Source organism: Eubalaena glacialis, chromosome 5 (assembly GCF_028564815.1).
Source record: "Eubalaena glacialis isolate mEubGla1 chromosome 5, mEubGla1.1.hap2.+ XY, whole genome shotgun sequence".
Classification (NCBI taxonomy): domain Eukaryota; kingdom Metazoa; phylum Chordata; class Mammalia; order Artiodactyla; family Balaenidae; genus Eubalaena; species Eubalaena glacialis.
Window position 1 is genome coordinate 123688763 of NC_083720.1, and position 17939 is coordinate 123706701.

A 17939-nucleotide genomic window follows, 5' to 3' on the forward strand; every position below is an offset into this window, starting at 1 on the left:
GGGGAAGTTATTTTTGAACAGAGGGAAGTGTAGACAGCAGAGTCTCTTATCTGGTCATGGAGTTGGGTGTCCTACTAAGTCTCGTCAAGTGAGGTGCCTTGTCTACAGCAGAACAAGAACAGATGTGCTCTGGTGGTGTTAATATCAGAGCACTGGACAGACTCTTCTGAAGAACTGGTGTCCCAGCCTAAATTTGCTAACCAGCAGTGTGACCCTGCCAGACAAGTCAGCCTCTTTGGACATCAATTCTTTTGCAATGACCAAATTGACCTGGACAGTCTTTGATTTCCTTTTTGGCTCTCAGTGTCTGAAGTCTGTAGAGCATAGTTTAGCTTTTGCTATGTTTTCCTTCGTTTTAGAAATACTTCATCAAAGTATTCATTTTCATCAGTTTCACATGGAATCACATATCTATTCTTTGTCACTTACAGGTGTCTTTCTCAGGAGTTATTTATATTTAATAAGCCCGACCACAGATAAGCTTTTTAAAAATTTTTGTGCAGGAGACAATTCTCTCTAGATTTCCTAAATCTACCAATTTTCCTTGTAAAAGTATAATGCTACAGAATACTTCAGTCCATGGACTTTGATATTATTATGCCCAATCTGAGGAGCTAATGGGCCCTGTCACCAAGTTTCCTATTATCTTCACATTTCAAGTGAGTTTCCCCCTGTCAGCAAGTATTCGATCTGATACAGCATCTTTCTTGGTTCAATTCCATACTGCTTGAGTCATGAAATTATCCTTGATAGTTTTTAAAGACCACTTTCATGCTGTACGTTAAAGTGTGTGCTGTCCATCGCCCTCACAGAGGGTGTATCTGACAACGATGATTTCCATGACTGTGTAAGTTAGAGTCTAAGCCACAATGCGGACCCTACTCTTTCAGTCCTAAACACAGGCAATTTCCCTCCTGTTTGGAGAATTGATTGGTGTTTGTCTTCTTGCCTCACAGATAAATTGCAATTTTTCTCGAAATAGTCCGCTATATCCTCGATTCTTTTTCCCCCAATAGGATTAAGCCATGTACTACTATTGCTTTACGGAAGATGCCTGATTATGTGCTATTTAAGAAGAAACGTTGCTTATTTAGTTCTGTGTCTCCAGGGCCAGAATACAGTAGGCAATCAGTAAATATTTGTCAAATAACTAGTAATGGGTGTATCTTATCGTTTGAATTGACGCTTCAGGTAACAGAAAACTGCACTGTTATTCTTCTCTCCATGAGAAAGATGTTCAAATTGAATTATTTAGGTTTGAAATAAAAGAATTTATTACTCTCCCTAAAAATTACTGTGAAATTCTCATTTTAAGTTTTTTCCTGCCTCATATGGCACCATAGATTTTAACTGCCTTTCACAATACCACACAGCTGAACTGGGTATTGGGTGACCTTCTCCTCACTACAACCTCATGTAAAGCAAGGCATGACAGAATAGTTTAGGAGATATTCTGAGAGACATTGAAAAATATTTCCCTCTATATTCATTTTGAGTCCTGAGGAATTCCAGCCAAAAAACAAATCCCATTTTCCCCGTTTTTTCTCTTCATTCATGAGGTACTAAATCAACTACCTTGTCAAATTTTAGATCATATCAATTTATGCTAACAAAGATATCTCTGTTGTATTTTCTCCATACTAGTTTAAATAGATTTTGCCCTTGTATTTATAACTCTATGATGTGTAAAATATGGGACCATCTTGGCTTATAACATTGGCCCTTTATCCTTTATACTTACTTACTCACCAGATTTCTTTGCCCTTTGCTGTTTTAACAAATCCAATGGAGTCCATTGTCTACTGAAAAAAAAACCAAACACACACACACAACCTAAAAGTTGAGAGTTATGTTTTATTTGGCGGATATTCTTAGGACTTCAAGCCCCCGGAGATAGGACTCTCATCACTCTGAGGAACTGCTCCAAAGAGGCGAGGCGGGGAGCCAAGATATATAGGAGTTTTTGCAACAAAGGGCAGTAGTCGGAACATCAACAGATCATTGTTAATTAAAGAAAACCAGACATCTCAAGTTAATGAAATTAGTGCTTTTCTATGTATAGGAAGATGCAAAGTCTGGGCTCGTTGAAATCATTCCTTTGATGTGCACCTCAGCTATCTGGGGCCAGAATCCTGCATTCTCTTATCCTGAGTCTCCTCAGGGTTTGTCAGCGGGGTGGCTATAGCAGTTGACAGCTAGATGGCAGGCATTCTTTGTTTCCATCCCAAATTCCCTCAGGGATCTCCCTCTGGGAGGCTGTAATGTGATGACTTGATGGCTGCAACATCTTTTGTTTACTAATATGTCAGGTGACATTCTTAGTTCACACCATTAACCTTGCTCTTTTGGAATTTTCATATGTTTTCATTACTGTGTATTAACATATTTATGGTGTTAAGTAGCTTCAATGGAAGAGTGAATCTCACTGTCTAGTAATCAATAAAGTCATCTCTTAGACACCTTTAAATATTTCAGCTGTCTTCCTGTTGTAAGTTTATTACCCCCTCCACTGCCCACCTTAGGTAAACTAGAAGAAAAATAAAGGCAAGAAGAGGATATAGTCAAAAGGTTAACATTTTGTGGGCAAATGTGAGGAGGGCTTTCTCTCAGCTGGGGTTTTCATTCTTTCATTCTGATGCCTGTGCTTTCTCTTGAAGTGAGGTTTTTAGTTATGTCCTTCCCCCTTGCATTTTCCCCTCTCAGTTTACACAGTTGTCAAGGCCCTAACTGTTCATCTATTAGGGAAAGTAATGATGAGAAACATCTGAGGTGTAACGTTTAAGCTCATTTCTGTGGAATGTTTGCATATACTGGGCACTGTGCTAGGTGCAGAAGATAAAATGAGGACAAAGAAAACAGTACAGTCATGGCCTTCACAAAGTTTACCTTCTAATGGGGGACACAGAGCAGTAAACAGACAATTATAGCACAACTGGTAAGAACCATGATAGAGATGGGGATGGGGAGTACAAAAGAGAGACAGCTGTAGGCAGGGAGCAGAGGGAAGTCAAGAAGGGCTTCCTGGAAGAGGTGCTTGCTGAGCTGAGTTTATAGGATGATTACGTGTAGCCAGGATAAAAGGAGCATTCCTTTGAGGTACAGGGAATACCTTGAACAGAGGCAAATTGGCAAGAAACAACTTGAGTTCCATGAACCGCAGGTCGTACCAGGCTGCTCAGCATAAAATATGAACCAGAAAAGGACACTTTTGTAGATGTGTCCTTTACTTTAATGACTGAATTAGAATGAACAGGGAAAATCATTCAAACTAGAGTGAATAAGCAAACCTCTTTTCTGACCATCCAAAACCAAAACTCCAAATTCTACACATTGAACTCGCCAGTTTTCACCAGTTGGAGACTAAATCCCCACAAATATTATCTTTATGTTTTATTCTGCATCTGTAATAGTTTTTCTTGTTCTTGGCCTTGAATTGAAGATGCAAGGCCAAGAGCTTGTGGGTTTGGCTAGACTAGGGGAGCAGCACTTTGTCTGACTCAGCTTACATCCTATTTCTGTTCTTATTTTTTGTTCCTTTAAAAACAGCACAAACAATAACATAATTTAGATTTTATAACACACCTAAAGAAAAGTAATTTAAAATTCTGGGGGAATTTATTTTTTAATAGTTTCCTCTTTATTATTTTAAAAGAGATCTTTCTTTGCTGTGTTTTCTGAGCTCCTGTCATGCTTTCTTACTTTCTCTTTTCTAAGCCTTGCTTAGGATAGTCTTTTAGTGATTTCTATTTAGGATTTTTAGTTCTCATCTAATCTTAAAAAGAGCCAATCTACATTTAAGATGTATGTATCTAAATCTAAGATATTTTCAACTACAAATGAGAGAATGTCATTATCTAATTGGCTTACACAGACTTATCTTTACTAAGCGTAATGTAGCATTTGGAGAATAGGCAATGCATGTACATTCGGCTGAATGATGAAACTATTAAACAACTGCATAATTAAAAGCTATAGAATGAATAGATTCTCTACAAGAATCTACAGTACATTAAAATAATGATTTTATAAAGCTTGAAGCCAGTAAAGTCAGATTCCATTTAAATATGTGACATCTACCACCTTCTGAAAGCAAGAAATTGCATGAAGATAATCACAGATGAGCTTATTCTGGAGAACTGTATTAAAGACAATCTGATGAGATAAGTGTTTGGCATTTTGATGATCCCCTCAACCCTGAATCCAAATTTCCAAAATTCCTTGTCTAATCCACTGATGTCCCCAACACAGACACAGAAAAGAGAAGATCATCCCCATGATATCACTCAGGTTTAGCTTTTCTGCCCCAGGTTGCTTGAACAGCCATCCTTTTTTAATGTGTTCTCTATATTTTGGCTTTGTTGAACATTTCCTTGGCATCTTTACTTTGATAATTCAGAACTGGAGCACTTGGCTTTCACAATTGCTGAATCCCATGGAAAAGCAGGTGGTGTGCTACCGTATTAAAAAGGCCTTTTACAGCGTCTGGAATAAATGATATGGAAATTTGAGTTGTGTTGCTATTTTAGGAGGAAAAAATCTGTCATTTACTTTCTGTCCCTGTGTTCACCTTAGAGGGTGGATCTCGGTGGGAATGTATTCATATCTGGACCATCTTAGAACTTTATCCTTATTAAGTCATTATTAAGACTGTGGTGGTGTCCAAAATCTCTTCACTACTTTTCCCTTGGTAGAATCTGTCACATGATATTTTTAGCAATTGTTTTGCCAAAAGCAGTGAAAAAAAATGCAGATAATACACACAGGGCTCTCTTTAAAAAGAACTTATAATAGATAAGTTAGATAGTTGTTTTTGCTGAGTTGAGCCTATTGTGTGGTCAGAAATGCATCTCCTACATGAAGAAATACTTGACATCAGTGGAAAGCCAGAGCTGAAAGTGGTGGGCTCATTTAAACAGCTGGAGTATGTGTGGAGAATTGTTGAAACTTTATCTGTGCTATAGGGGAGAAGCATTTATAAAACGACAAAAGCATTCATCATTTATGGCCCACTGTTCAACATTTGATACATGAATACCTTGCCTTTCTTTTATATGAGGATGGCAAAAATCTCCTCACTATGAACCCAGCAAAATTTTGAGTTGAGAACATCTTATCTGGTCTGTTTGTAGCCATTGGAACAAATTTCATGGTAATTAAAAGTCAGGCCATATATTTTTTTTTATTTTCTAAAAGTCATAATCCATTATATGGCATTTTGAGAAACAGTAAGTGTTCTTGCTTTATACGTAGTAGGTGTTCAATAAGCAATGCTACTGGATCAGACTTGGTTGTAAAGTGGATTCCACTATGTCTACATTGAGATCCTAATAACTATGTACAGTTAAATACTAATGTTTGGAGATCTATGAGTTTCAAAAGGTTAGAACCTATAGCATGAAAGTTAGATAGGAGACGTTATTGGGAATTTTCGGGGGGGTAGATCATGTGGCCTGATTTTTTTGTTTATTATTTGCCCCAAGTGCTTTCCTTAAAAAAACAGCAGCATTCCCACAGGGTCCTGGATGTTGTGTCTCGGGTGGTCAGAGGATACTTCTGGAGCTCATTAATCACACTGTCCTTGATTTCTACCACTCTATTTCAACAAAGATTTATATTTAGGATACACTGAAAAGCAGTAAAATGAAAACAGTAAAATCAAAAGCTGAAAGACTAGTTTTGTGATAACATAAAATAAAGAATATTATATTTTTCAACTTACAAAATACAAATTTTCTAAAATATTGTTTTATTAAAGGCAAGAAAAATCTAAGGGTTTTTAACCATGGTTTGGGAGATACAAAGATTCTGTGTAATCCTGAAAAAAAAAAAAAAGCAGAGGTTAAAAAGCAGTGCATATACTAAGTATAGGTAACCCAAATAATTGAATATTTACTTAGGTTACTAAGGAAAAATGTGGACATTTCAGAGACTGTTTCTGTCTTACTATAAAAGGATGCATTTATATTCCTGATCATGTTAGCTATATTAGAATTCCTGAGATCCCATAAATGGTTTAACCTGACTTACAATATATTGAATTCTGTACATGCATTGTTTTTCTTCTCCAACTCTAGAGATAGGGCAATAGAGGTTATAGTAAAATTCTTACATCTTTAAAACATTGTCACTTTAAAGATGAATGAAATATCATAGTTTCTTTCATTGGCTGTAAGTTTCTGTATTTCATATAAAAGACAGTATATCTGATAGGGGCTAATATCCAAAATATATAAAGAACTCATACAACTCAGTAACAGCAAAAAAAAAATTCTGATTAAAAATGGGCAGAGGATCTGAATAGATATTTTTCCAAAGAAGACACACAGATGTCCAACAGGTACATGAAAAGTTACTCAACATCACTAATCATGAGGGAAATGCAAATCAAAACCACAGTGAGATATCACCTCACATCTGTTAGAATGGATATCAAAAATACAAGAAATAACAAGTGTTATTGGCAAGGAAGTGGAGAAAAGGGAACCCTCATGCACTGTTGGTGGGAATGTAAATTGGTGCAGCCACTATGGAAAACAATATGGAGATTCCTCCAAAAACTAAAAATAGAACTACCATATGATCCAGCAATTCCACTTCTGGGTATTTATCCAAAGAAAATGAAAACACTAATTCAAAAAGATATATGCATCCCAGTGTTCATTGCAGTATTATTTTCAATAGCCAAGACGTGGAAACACCCTAAGTTTCCACTGATGAATGGATAAAGAAAACGTGATACATACACACACACACACACACACACACACACACACACAAATGGAATATTATTCAGCCTTAAAAAAGAATGAAATCTTGCCATTTGTGACAACATGGAGGGACTTTGAGGGCATTATGGTAAGTGAAATATCAGACAGAGAAAGACAGATACTGTATGAACTCACTTATATGTAGAATCTAAAAGCAAAAACAAAATAAAACATAACAAATAAAAAAAGAACTCATAGATATAGAGAACTAATTGGTGGTTGCCAGAGACAGGGGATGGGGGTGGGTGGAACAGTTGAAGGGTGTCAAAAGGTATAAATTTTCAATTATAAAATAAATAAGCAATGGGGATGTAATGTACAGCTTGGTGACTATAGTTAATAATATTGTATTGCATATTTGAAAGTTCCTAAGAGAGGTTTTTAAAGTTCTCATCACAAGAAAAAACTTGTGACTATGTATGGTGACAGATGTTAACAAGACTTATTATGGTAATCATTTCACAATATATACAAATATTGAATCATTACATTCTATACCTGGAACTAATATAATGTTATATGTCAATTATACCTTTATACCTCATTAAAAAGAGAAAGGAAATAAGTATAATTAGCCTTATATATGGATCTGTGATATAATCTAATTGATAAAACTTAAAGGTCATGTTTATGGCAAAAACATAATCCTTTAGACATACAACTTTAGATTTAAAATATTGTCTCTAAACACCCTGGAAATATTCTATCATCTTCTCACTTCTATTGATGCTTTTAAAAAGTGAACATTCTAGGTAATTCTTGTAGGGGGTAGATAAGTGTGCCGGGAGCTTTGAATCTGGTCGTTAAAGGATGAGATGTTTGAAATAAAGGTTTCCTATTTAATATCAATTCTGATAATGATAATTGTCAGACTGGACCTCTGAGAATGATAGTTGAAGAATGGATGAATAGTTCCTCATTTTAATGCTCAGAAATATATTTATATTTATATTTCCAAGTAATGAATGAGACACAGCCTTATAGAACCCTAAAATGAGAAAGGCATTTTACTCCATACGTTGAAGAGACTTGGGCCACATACCAGGCTGGGCATTATTTAAAGTCTTATATCCACTTCAATATCAAATTCTCTTTTTAATCAGTTTCATTGGTAAACTGGAGCCAAATAATCATAGATACTTGACTGGTGATTGACCTGATATTTTGTTGTCCATTAAGCTTTGATATATTTCTCTTATATTCATTATCCAACAGCAATGGAAATAAAATCCTGCCCTGAAATTTAGGGCTTGTTAGAGTGGTAGGAATGCTGGCCTCATAAAAAATGTATCAAGTATTATCTTAATATCTAGCCCTACACTTCTTCTGTAAATCTTCTAAAATCCTTGATGACATGACCATGTTATTTCTTCCCTAATCACTGTCACCCATCCCAAATATTCAGCTTGTTCATAGTCTCCCTGTCTTGCTTCTGATAATATATGGTTTTAGGAAAGTGTTACTGACTTATTGACACTAAAGTATGAATAATATTTGAATTGTAATAGATGTTAAGCCAAGGAATGAACCTTTCTGACATTTAAGAAAAAAGTCACTTTTGGTAGTAGGGTCATTTAAAACCTCTAATATAACATATCATTTGTCACCTACTATATAAGTGGGTAAAGTTGACTAAGAGTGATTGGAAGAAATCCAGAAATGTATTTTTTCAAAGCATGTATGGTGTATAAATCTATATATTTTCATCTATATTTATAAATACATATACTTTAAGAAAATCTTTAGAAGGAAAAAGAATTAATAGGTGGTATATCAGAGAACCATAGTAGCCACATTTGTGAATTGGAATTTGATGTATCACTTTTTAATTTAATAAAGACTATATCCCAGAAGCTACTGAAAAAAATAAGATATAAGGAGAAAATTCTTAGACACTCAATTACACTACGGACTATGATAAAAAATTTTGATCAAATAATTAGAATGGTAGCCTGATTAATAATTTTGTTAATTGATCTTTATCTAAAGTGCGTATCTATATAATTTAACTATTAACTTTATTTTTTTCTCCTTTTCCAGTGTTAAAGAACCCAGTGTGTAAATTATATAGATTTCCCACATCTGACAATAAGTGGATGCGAATCCGGGAGCAGATGTCAGAGAGCATACTTTCTTTTCATATTCCTAAGGAATTGATCTCTCTTCAAATCAAAGAAGATTTGTGTAGGTAAGAGAAAATGATTTATGATTGTCTCTTACATTAATTATTTTTTTTTATAAAACATTTTTTCTTAAAGTATGATGATAACATAAAAATCTAGATCTGCATTGTCCAGTATGATGGCTCCTAGCCCTGTAATTAGTCCACTTTGAGATGTTCTGCAAGTGTAATATAAACACCAGAGTTTGAATTCGTAGCACACAAACAAAAAAAGACTAATTTCATAATGAAATGTTAACATTTTGGCTATACTGGGGTTGAATACAATATGTTATTAATTTTATGTGTTTCTCTTTTTACTATTAATTTTTATTTTATTTTATTTTTTGTTGAAGTATAATTGATATACAATGTCTTGTTAATTTCTGCTATACAGCAAAGTGATTCAGTTATAGATATTATATGCATTTTTTTATATTCTTTTTTATTATGGTTTATCACAGGATATTGAATATAGTTCTCTGTGCTATACAGTAGGGCCTTGTTGTTTATCCATTCTATATATAAAAGCTTACATCTGCTAACCCCAAACTCCCACTCCATCCCTTCCTCAAACCCCTCCCCCTTGGCAACCACCAGACTGTTCTCTATGTCCATGACTCTGTTTCAAAGATAGGTGCATTTGTGTCATATTTTAGGTTCCACATATAAGTGATATCATGTGGAATCTAAAATATGATATCTTTTTACTTTTTACATATGACTACTGACCACTAGAAAATTTTAATCACATATGTGACTCTCATTTGTGGCTTACATTACACCTTTTCTGTGTAAATCTCCCACCATTAAAATGTGTTGAAAAAAATTCAATTATGAATCTTGAAAATTTTCTAAAGAAAAGTAGAGAAAAAATCATGTTGAAGCCTCAAAAGGGAAATAGGAAAGATTGTAAGGAAATTGACTAGCGATCTCAGTAGAATATAAGGTATGGTTATTATGAAAAGGAATTAGAAAGCCCTAAGTAGAGAACCATCACCTTTTAGGAAAAATGCTGAGAAGAAACGAATAGTGGAGAGAATAATGAAATTTTAAAATGCAGCAGGCAAATTAAATCCACAAAGCCAGCAGAGAAGAACAGATTTGACACTGAGAAATCACATCTCGGATGTGGAAGACAAACACAATAAGTTCTTCTCAAATGTTCTTTCTTGGGAAAGAAGAATTCTTGCAAAAACTTGAAAACAGTGAAAACTTATGCAGGTTTTTATTTTACATGCTAAAATCAGACTAACCTTATACTTACTTCTCTGCAGAAGTCCGTGGAGTAACATCTACTGATTTTTGATTTTTTGAGAGAAAAATGTTGTGGCCCACTTTATTATATAGGGTCAAGTTATGACTTTTTTTTTAATGAATGAAGGCAATGGAAATGACATACTTAAATACGCAGAAGCTCAGAAAATGTCATCCACCAAACTTTCTTAAAGAATCTACCCTCGAAGATATATGCTATCCAACTGAGAGAATAATTTAAATTAAGAATTATATTTATAATATAATATAAATTAATATACTGTAATCATTAAATTATAATATGAAATTAATATGATATAACATAACAAATTAAGAATGTAAGAATGGGACATTGTCCTACAGAAGGACTTGAAACATTTTTCTTGGTTGGGTGGAATCTCCGGCCCAGACAGAGATTTACTCTGAAGTTCTTTTTTCGGCCTCTTTTGTTTTGTTTTAATTTTTATTGGAGTATAGTTGATTTACAAGGTTATGTTAGTTTCTGCTGTACAGCAAAGTGAATCAGTTATACATATACATGTATCCACTCTTTTTTAGATTATTTTCCCATATAGGTCATTACAGAATGCTGAGTTCCCTGTGCTGTACAGTAGGTCTTTATTAATTATCTATTTTATATACAGTAGTGTGTATATGTCAATCCCAATCTCCCAATTTATCCCTCCTCCCCTTTCCCTCCTGGTAACCATAAGTTTGTTTTTTACATCTGTGACTCTATTTCTGTTTTGTAAATAAGTTCATTTGTACCATTTTTCTAGATTCCACATATAAGCGATATCGTATGGTATTTGTCTTTCTCTGTCTGACTTACTTCACTCAGTTTGACGATCTCTAGGTCCATCCATGTCACTGCAAATGGACTCTTTTACCCTTAGTCTTACTCAGATCCCAGAAAGTACTATACTTACCTCAACCTTCCTCTCAACAGCACAATTTTAATGGATTTTCTTACGTGGTTTGATGAAGACTGTGGGTGCCGTCATGCCCTTATCTTTCAGTAGTTGCAAAGAGTACAAGGTGCTTCATTTTCATGCTTGGAAATCTATATTGAGAGAATTAGTTTTTAAAAAGCTTCGAGTCTTTTCTTCAAAAAAAAAAGTTGCCAGGGCAACTTTATATTATGCTAAGTAACTGAAACAGCTATTTTCTGAATCTTTAAAATAACTATTAACTAAATTATATCATTTTAGTTGGTGAAGAGCAGTAAGTAAATGAGCAGTAGATAAAAGCTGCCATTAAGTCCCTATTTATATTTTGTTCTGCATAGGACCTGTGGATAGATGGAGATAGTTATAGATGGATAGACAGAGAGAGAGACAGACACGCAGACATAGATATACAGTCTTTCTTTCCCATTCAAGTTCAAGTATCAATTTCTAATCATGCTAATTCCACAATTTCTCTCAAATTCATTTATTTTTTACATTTTCACTCTATCCATTCTAATCCCAACCACCATCATTTCTTTCCTGTGATAGTGTAATGGTCTATAACGGCTTTTCTGCCAATGGCCTTGCTTCCTTAAAATCCATGGTTCACTTTTTTATGAACAGATGATACAAATGAACTTATTTACAAAGCAGAAATAAACTCACAGACATAGAAAACAAATTTATGGTTACCAAAGGGGATAGCGGAGGGAAGGGAGAGCAGAGAGTTTGGGATTAACAGGTACACACTACTATATATAAAACAGGTAAACAACAGTGACCTACTGTATAGCTCAGGGAAATATACTCAATATCTTGTAATAACCTATAATGGAAAAGAATCTGAAAAAGAATATATACATATATGTATAACTACATCACTTTGCTGTACACTGGAAACTAACACAACATTATAAATTAACAATTCTTCAATTAAAAAATAAACAAAAAAGAAAAAGATCCATGGTTCACATTGCAGACTCCCATAATCTGATTAAAAATGTTATAAATATGCAGATTTCCAGCAGGAGTATCAAGGAGACAGCACTGATGTATAACATCTTGAGAGCTATTCTGGAATTATGTGTTGGGAAGGGAAGAGGGGGAGGTCCTGGCTTACCAAGTATCAGTGTAACACCTCGCTTCTGAGAAGTTTACTAAATGACTCTATAATCATGATATCTAAGGGATGTGGCATTATAAAGTAGCCCAGTGCTTTGATCTAGCCTCCTTGAAGGATGGGGGGGAGAAGACAACTGGTTTATTATAGAGTTAGTGCAATGGAGAGAAAAAGGAGAGTACATGTTGAAAACAGCTCAGAGATCCTAAATACATAGAAGCTGTGTGTGTGTGTGTGTGTGTGTGTGTGTGTGTGTGTGTGTGTTTATGTGTATTTTCCCCTGTGTTTATAATGCCTCAGGCTTTACAGTCCTTCACCTTGGGTTGCATGCAAGCAAGTTATGTAGGTCTTGCCAAACTACCACTTATAAAATTTTTATAGCTTGTTTTAGTGTTGCCACGTATTTTGTTTACATTGAGTATTTTCTTCAGATTTTGTACTACTTCAAAAGTTTGCTTTGTAGTTTTGATTTGCATTTCTCTAATGATTAATGATGTTGAGCATTCTTTCATGTGTTTGTTGTCAATCTGTATATCTTCTTTGGAGAAATGTCTATTTAGGTCTTCTGCCCATTTTTGGATTGGGTTGTTTGTTTTTTTGATATTGAGCTGCATGAGCTGCTTGTAAATTTTGGAGATTAATCCTTTGTCAGTTGCTTCATTTGCAAATATTTTCTCCCATTCTGAGGTATCACCTCACACCGGTCAGAATGGCCATCATCAAAAAATCTACAAACAATAAATGCTGGAGAAGGTGTGGAGAAAAGGGAATCCTCTTGCACTGTTGGTGGGAATGTAAATTGATACAGCCACTATGGAGAACAGTATGGAGGTTCCTTAAAAAACTAAAAATAGAACTACCATATGACCCAGCAATCCCACTACTGGGCATATACCCTGAGAAAACCATAATTCAGAAAGAGTCATGTACCACAATGTTCATTGCAGCTCTATTTACGATAGCCAGGACTTGGAAGCAACCTAAGTGTCCATCAACAGATGAATGGATAAAGAAGATATGGCCCATATATACAATGGAATATTACTCAGCCATAAAAAAGAAATGAAATTAAGTTATTTGTAGTGAGGTGGATGGACCTAGAGTCTGTCATACAGAGTGAAGTAAGTCAGAAAGAGAAAAACAAATACAGTATGCTAACACATATATATGGAATCTAAAAAACAAACAAAAAAATGGTCATGAAGAACCTAGGGGCAAGACGGGAATAAAGATGCAGACCTACTCGAGAATGGACTTGAGGATATGGGGAGGGGGAAGGGTAAGCTGGGACAAAGTGAGAGAGTGTCATGGACATATATACACTACCAAATGTAAAATAGATAGCTAGTGGGAAGCAGCCGCATAGCACAGGGAGATCAGCTCGGTGGTTTGTGACCACCTAGAGGGGTGGGATAGGGAGGGTGGGAGGGAGGGAGACGCAAGAGGGAAGTGATATGGGGATATATGTATATGTTTAACTGATTCACTTTGTTATAAAGCAGAAACTAACACACCATTGTAAAGCAATTATACTCCAATAAAGATGTTAAAAAAAAAAAAAGTTTGCTTTGCTTAGTCAACATTGAAATATGTTAGTTAATAGAAGAAATGATGGAACTTGTGGCATTGAAGCTCCATGGCAGCTACACATACCATATTAAATGATGGTGTGCACACATATATGTTTAGATGGGAGGCTTGGGTGGCCATAGGGTGTTTGGTTTTATCAAAACATATACTTTTCTACATTATAATATGATGTTTGAAAACTTATTATGGTACAAAAGTTTTAAAGAAATGAAGTATTTCAGTGACAGTGAACCTCATGGTCCATAAAACTCCCCAGGAAAAAATTAGTTTGATTTATATCATGTATTTTTCTCTTTTTCTCCTGCTTCATTTCTTCTCTCTCTATATTTTTCTTCATTGGTCCCAGTGGTGAGGAAGGAGAAAAACTTCCTTGAATATAATTTTGGGAGTCTAAAAGAAAGGATAAGAATAATTTATAACAATTAACTTTAAGATGTCCTTAGGTTTTATATAAGACATAAATATTTGTGTGTACCAGGCAGAGGAACAACCCTGTAAATAAAATATAAACATCTGAACCAAACCCTTTAGTAGGGAAAATGTAATAGAATTTGGGACATAGAAAGTTTAAATAAAAGTTTTGCTAGCACTTCTTTTAGAGAATGTGAATGCTTTCTCTTAGATATTGCTGTTTGTAAATATCGTACATATACTAAATTCATGACGATAAAATATTTTATGTCAATGAAGACACTTTTTTGTTCAATACTATATATTTCAAATATTCTATATTCTTCATTTTTAGAGCTATATTACAGACCTATGATAAGTGTATCTATCTGTCTATCTGTCTATCTATCTAGCCTTAAATCTATTTCTTGAATGCAGTGTATTCTTATATATGCAAAAAATAGTAAGATACTTTGAAATCCCAGGTTGAAAGCCTAGGTGCTGCACAGAGTTACATTTCAGAGACATGTTCTACATGCTGACTTAAATATTATCATATACTGTTAAATGGATTTTCTAAGCAATATACCTAGTTTGAAAGAAATGAGGACGATACTTCATTTTCTGACCTTGAACCTTATCTTAAAGCATTTTGTGACTATTACGTTCAAAAAGGTTCATATTATTTCAAACCGATAATGCTACAGGAGCACCATTTTAAAAATGTTAAAAGTATATACTAGGAATTATGAACTAGAACTAGAATATATTCATATAAATTCTATTTCAAAAATATCCTCACTGTACAAAAAGTTGTACAGCAGGATTTTACCACATAGTGAGCCAACCTGTCTATTGAACGTGGTTAGATCTTTTTTTCAACATTTATCACCAGACGAGGTTTCCCCTTCACACGGCCTACAAGGCAAGCAAGGGCTCCTGTCTACCTACATCTCCAGCCTCATCTTACACCTTGTTTATTTTGGCCTGGCTGAAGGACATGACTTTTGAGACGTCTATTGACATTTGCATACTTAGAATAAAAGCACACTGAAAATCTTTACTGACCTTAAGGAAACATTGATTAGTGGGAAAAGTAATAGGGAGTCAGCTATTCTATTATTAGTCAGTTATTCTACTGAATAAACCTCAAACTGATGAATTTCCTAGATGTTTTTTATAGTGTTCTATCTCTTCCGCTTTGTTTCTCTTTGTGTTTCTTTCTGTCTCTCTTGTTTGCTTTCTCTGAGGAAAATCTTAAGTCCTAAAGATCCAAAAGTGATGCATAAAAAAATATCCCATTGGGACTCCACTGTTGACTCATACCTGATGAGTGTTATTTCTTCTGTTCATTTTTCTTCATGCAACGTTGATGCACAGTTGGAATACCATGCGGTATATTATTTATCATGGAAAGAGCGCATTGGCCCTACCAACTCCTAGCATTGAGGGCAGATGCTGTGTGCCATTAAGTTCATCATTATAGATTCTTGGTATCATTTAATGAGATGTCCTGTAGAGCGCTTAGTATCACCAAGCTGGCGATAGAAATATGTGTTTTATTTTGCTGTTTGGTTATTACGATAGCCCCACAGGAACAAATAAGGCAAAGCTCATTCAGAAGCATATTTGTCCATTGTGCCAGGATTCTTTATTTCACATGGATTGAGTAGGAGAGAGTGTATGTTGTGATGATAAAAACACGGAATTGGAATAATTATCAACCCGAGTCCAAAACCTCTTTATCTGCCATTTGATATGTACTTATAATTTTTAGAAAATTACACAATTTCTCAATTTTCAATTTTTTTTTCACTTTTTAGATAATATTATAATTTGTCCTACAGGGCTACTGTAGTAATTAAGTGAACAATCAGTAGACTCTAGCACTTATGGCTATGGGATTTGGGAGGTGTGTGTATGTAAGTGCAGCTCTGGGTTTGAAACCTGGCTCTCCCAAGTCTACTTAATAGCTATGTGGCATGGCACAATTTAACTAACTGCCATAATTCAGTTTCCTCAACTGTAAAGAAGGGATTAAATAATAAATGCACAAGGTTATTGTGAGGTTTAAAATGAGCTATTGAAAAATGCCTGGTGCATATATACATAGGCCTTTAATGTGTGGAAACCACTCTTACCACTTATGTAAAGAATCATATACACAATAGACACCCATTATATCAAAACTATTATCGTTGTTATTTTTTATCTTAGCTGAATGTTGATAGTGTTTCAGTCAGAAAACCGAGCCTGTAATTTATTTGTAATCTCCTTTAGTTTACTAACCTAGCATACGTCATAGATACGTTTATTATATGGTACTACCAATTCCCAGTGGGCAGAAAAATGGACTTCTCTCACAAAGCTGGTGTATTTAGAGCTGAGACAGTGATTTTGGAATGATAGTCAGGCTTCAGACTTCAGATTAGTTAGGGCCTTCTGGGACACAGAAAAGGAGGAACTTGTCAATTTTCTTATTGTACTATTCCTGGAATCTAGCATAATACCTGGCATATAATAAGCACTCAAGAATGTAATCTTTTCCCAAGAACAACTGAAATTGCGTGAAGAGAATGACATGATTACACTTAGAAAAAGGGAAGCAAGTGTGGAGAGATAAAACAATTTAGGGAATGTTGTGTTTGCCTGGGCTAACAATGATGGTGGCTTAGACCATGGTGGTTGGGGGAAAATGGTGAAATGTACAAACATTTGGGATTTTTTTTTGACGAGCAGAGTTTGGTGATGGATTATCTCTGGAGGTAAGGCGTGCAGAATAACTTAAGCATTCTGACCTGCATGACTGAATAGATAAGTTATAATTCTTTGATATAGGACATGGTGGGCAAGCACAAGATTTAGAAGAAAAAAGGAGCCCTCTTTGGCTCTTAATTGAACCATCGAGGTCTTTGCTATTAAATCCAGATGCTGCTTGCTCCATGTGGCTTTTGAAACGTAAGTTAAAATTTGTTAAAATGAAATGAAATTTAAAATTTAGTTTCTCCATCACCTTAGTCACATTTTAAGTGTGCAGTAGTCACATATGGCTAGTAACCATTGTAATTAAAAGCACAGCTTTGGAACATCACCATCACACAGAGAGTTCTATTGGACAGCACTGATCTAGGATAACCAGCAGTAGCATCTCTAGTTTTAAAGAGTTCTAGTAACATAAAATCCCCCTTTCTTCCTGCTTATTGGAATTTAATGTAAAGAATAAGAAGGCGGACATCAAGCTTTACCCTTGTCTGCAAAAACAGAAGGGTTTTATTTTGTTTTTTCCTCAAGCTGATAGTATCAAGATATATGTTCTTGATGTGATTTCTAGTGAGAGTGAGATTGTGCTGTATTTCTAATGGAGAGTCTATCTAGCATAGTAGTTTAAAGCACGGGCACCCTAGGCAGACCTCCTGGGCTTCATGCCAACTCTGCTACTCACTATCTGGATAACTTTGGGTAAATTACTTATCTTCCCTGAGTCTCAGTTTCCTCATTTAAAAAATAAGGATGATAATAATAATACCTACTTCCTTGGACTGTTATGCATATAGAATGAGTGAATATTTATAAAGTTCTTATTATAGTGCCTGGCATGAATAAGGATAATCAGCACTGCTAAATATTTGTTAAAGGAATAGAAAATACATAAGAATTTTGTTTTGTTGTTTGAGATTCCAGCAACTATGGTAGCCAAGGCTGTC

General features: G+C 34.9%; 1 protein-coding gene across 9 annotated transcripts in view; it reads left to right on the plus strand.

Annotated features, from left to right (window-relative positions):
• The window catches only part of INPP4B (inositol polyphosphate-4-phosphatase type II B), a 752704-nt gene that overhangs the window by 554701 nt on the left and 180064 nt on the right, over nucleotides 1–17939 (plus strand). For all 9 annotated transcript variants that reach the window (XM_061192573.1, XM_061192572.1, XM_061192579.1 and 6 more), the window contains one exon: nucleotides 8808–8955. In XM_061192573.1, coding sequence (XP_061048556.1) covers nucleotides 8808–8955 — 148 coding nt within the window. The remainder of the gene's footprint in view (nucleotides 1–8807; nucleotides 8956–17939) is intronic.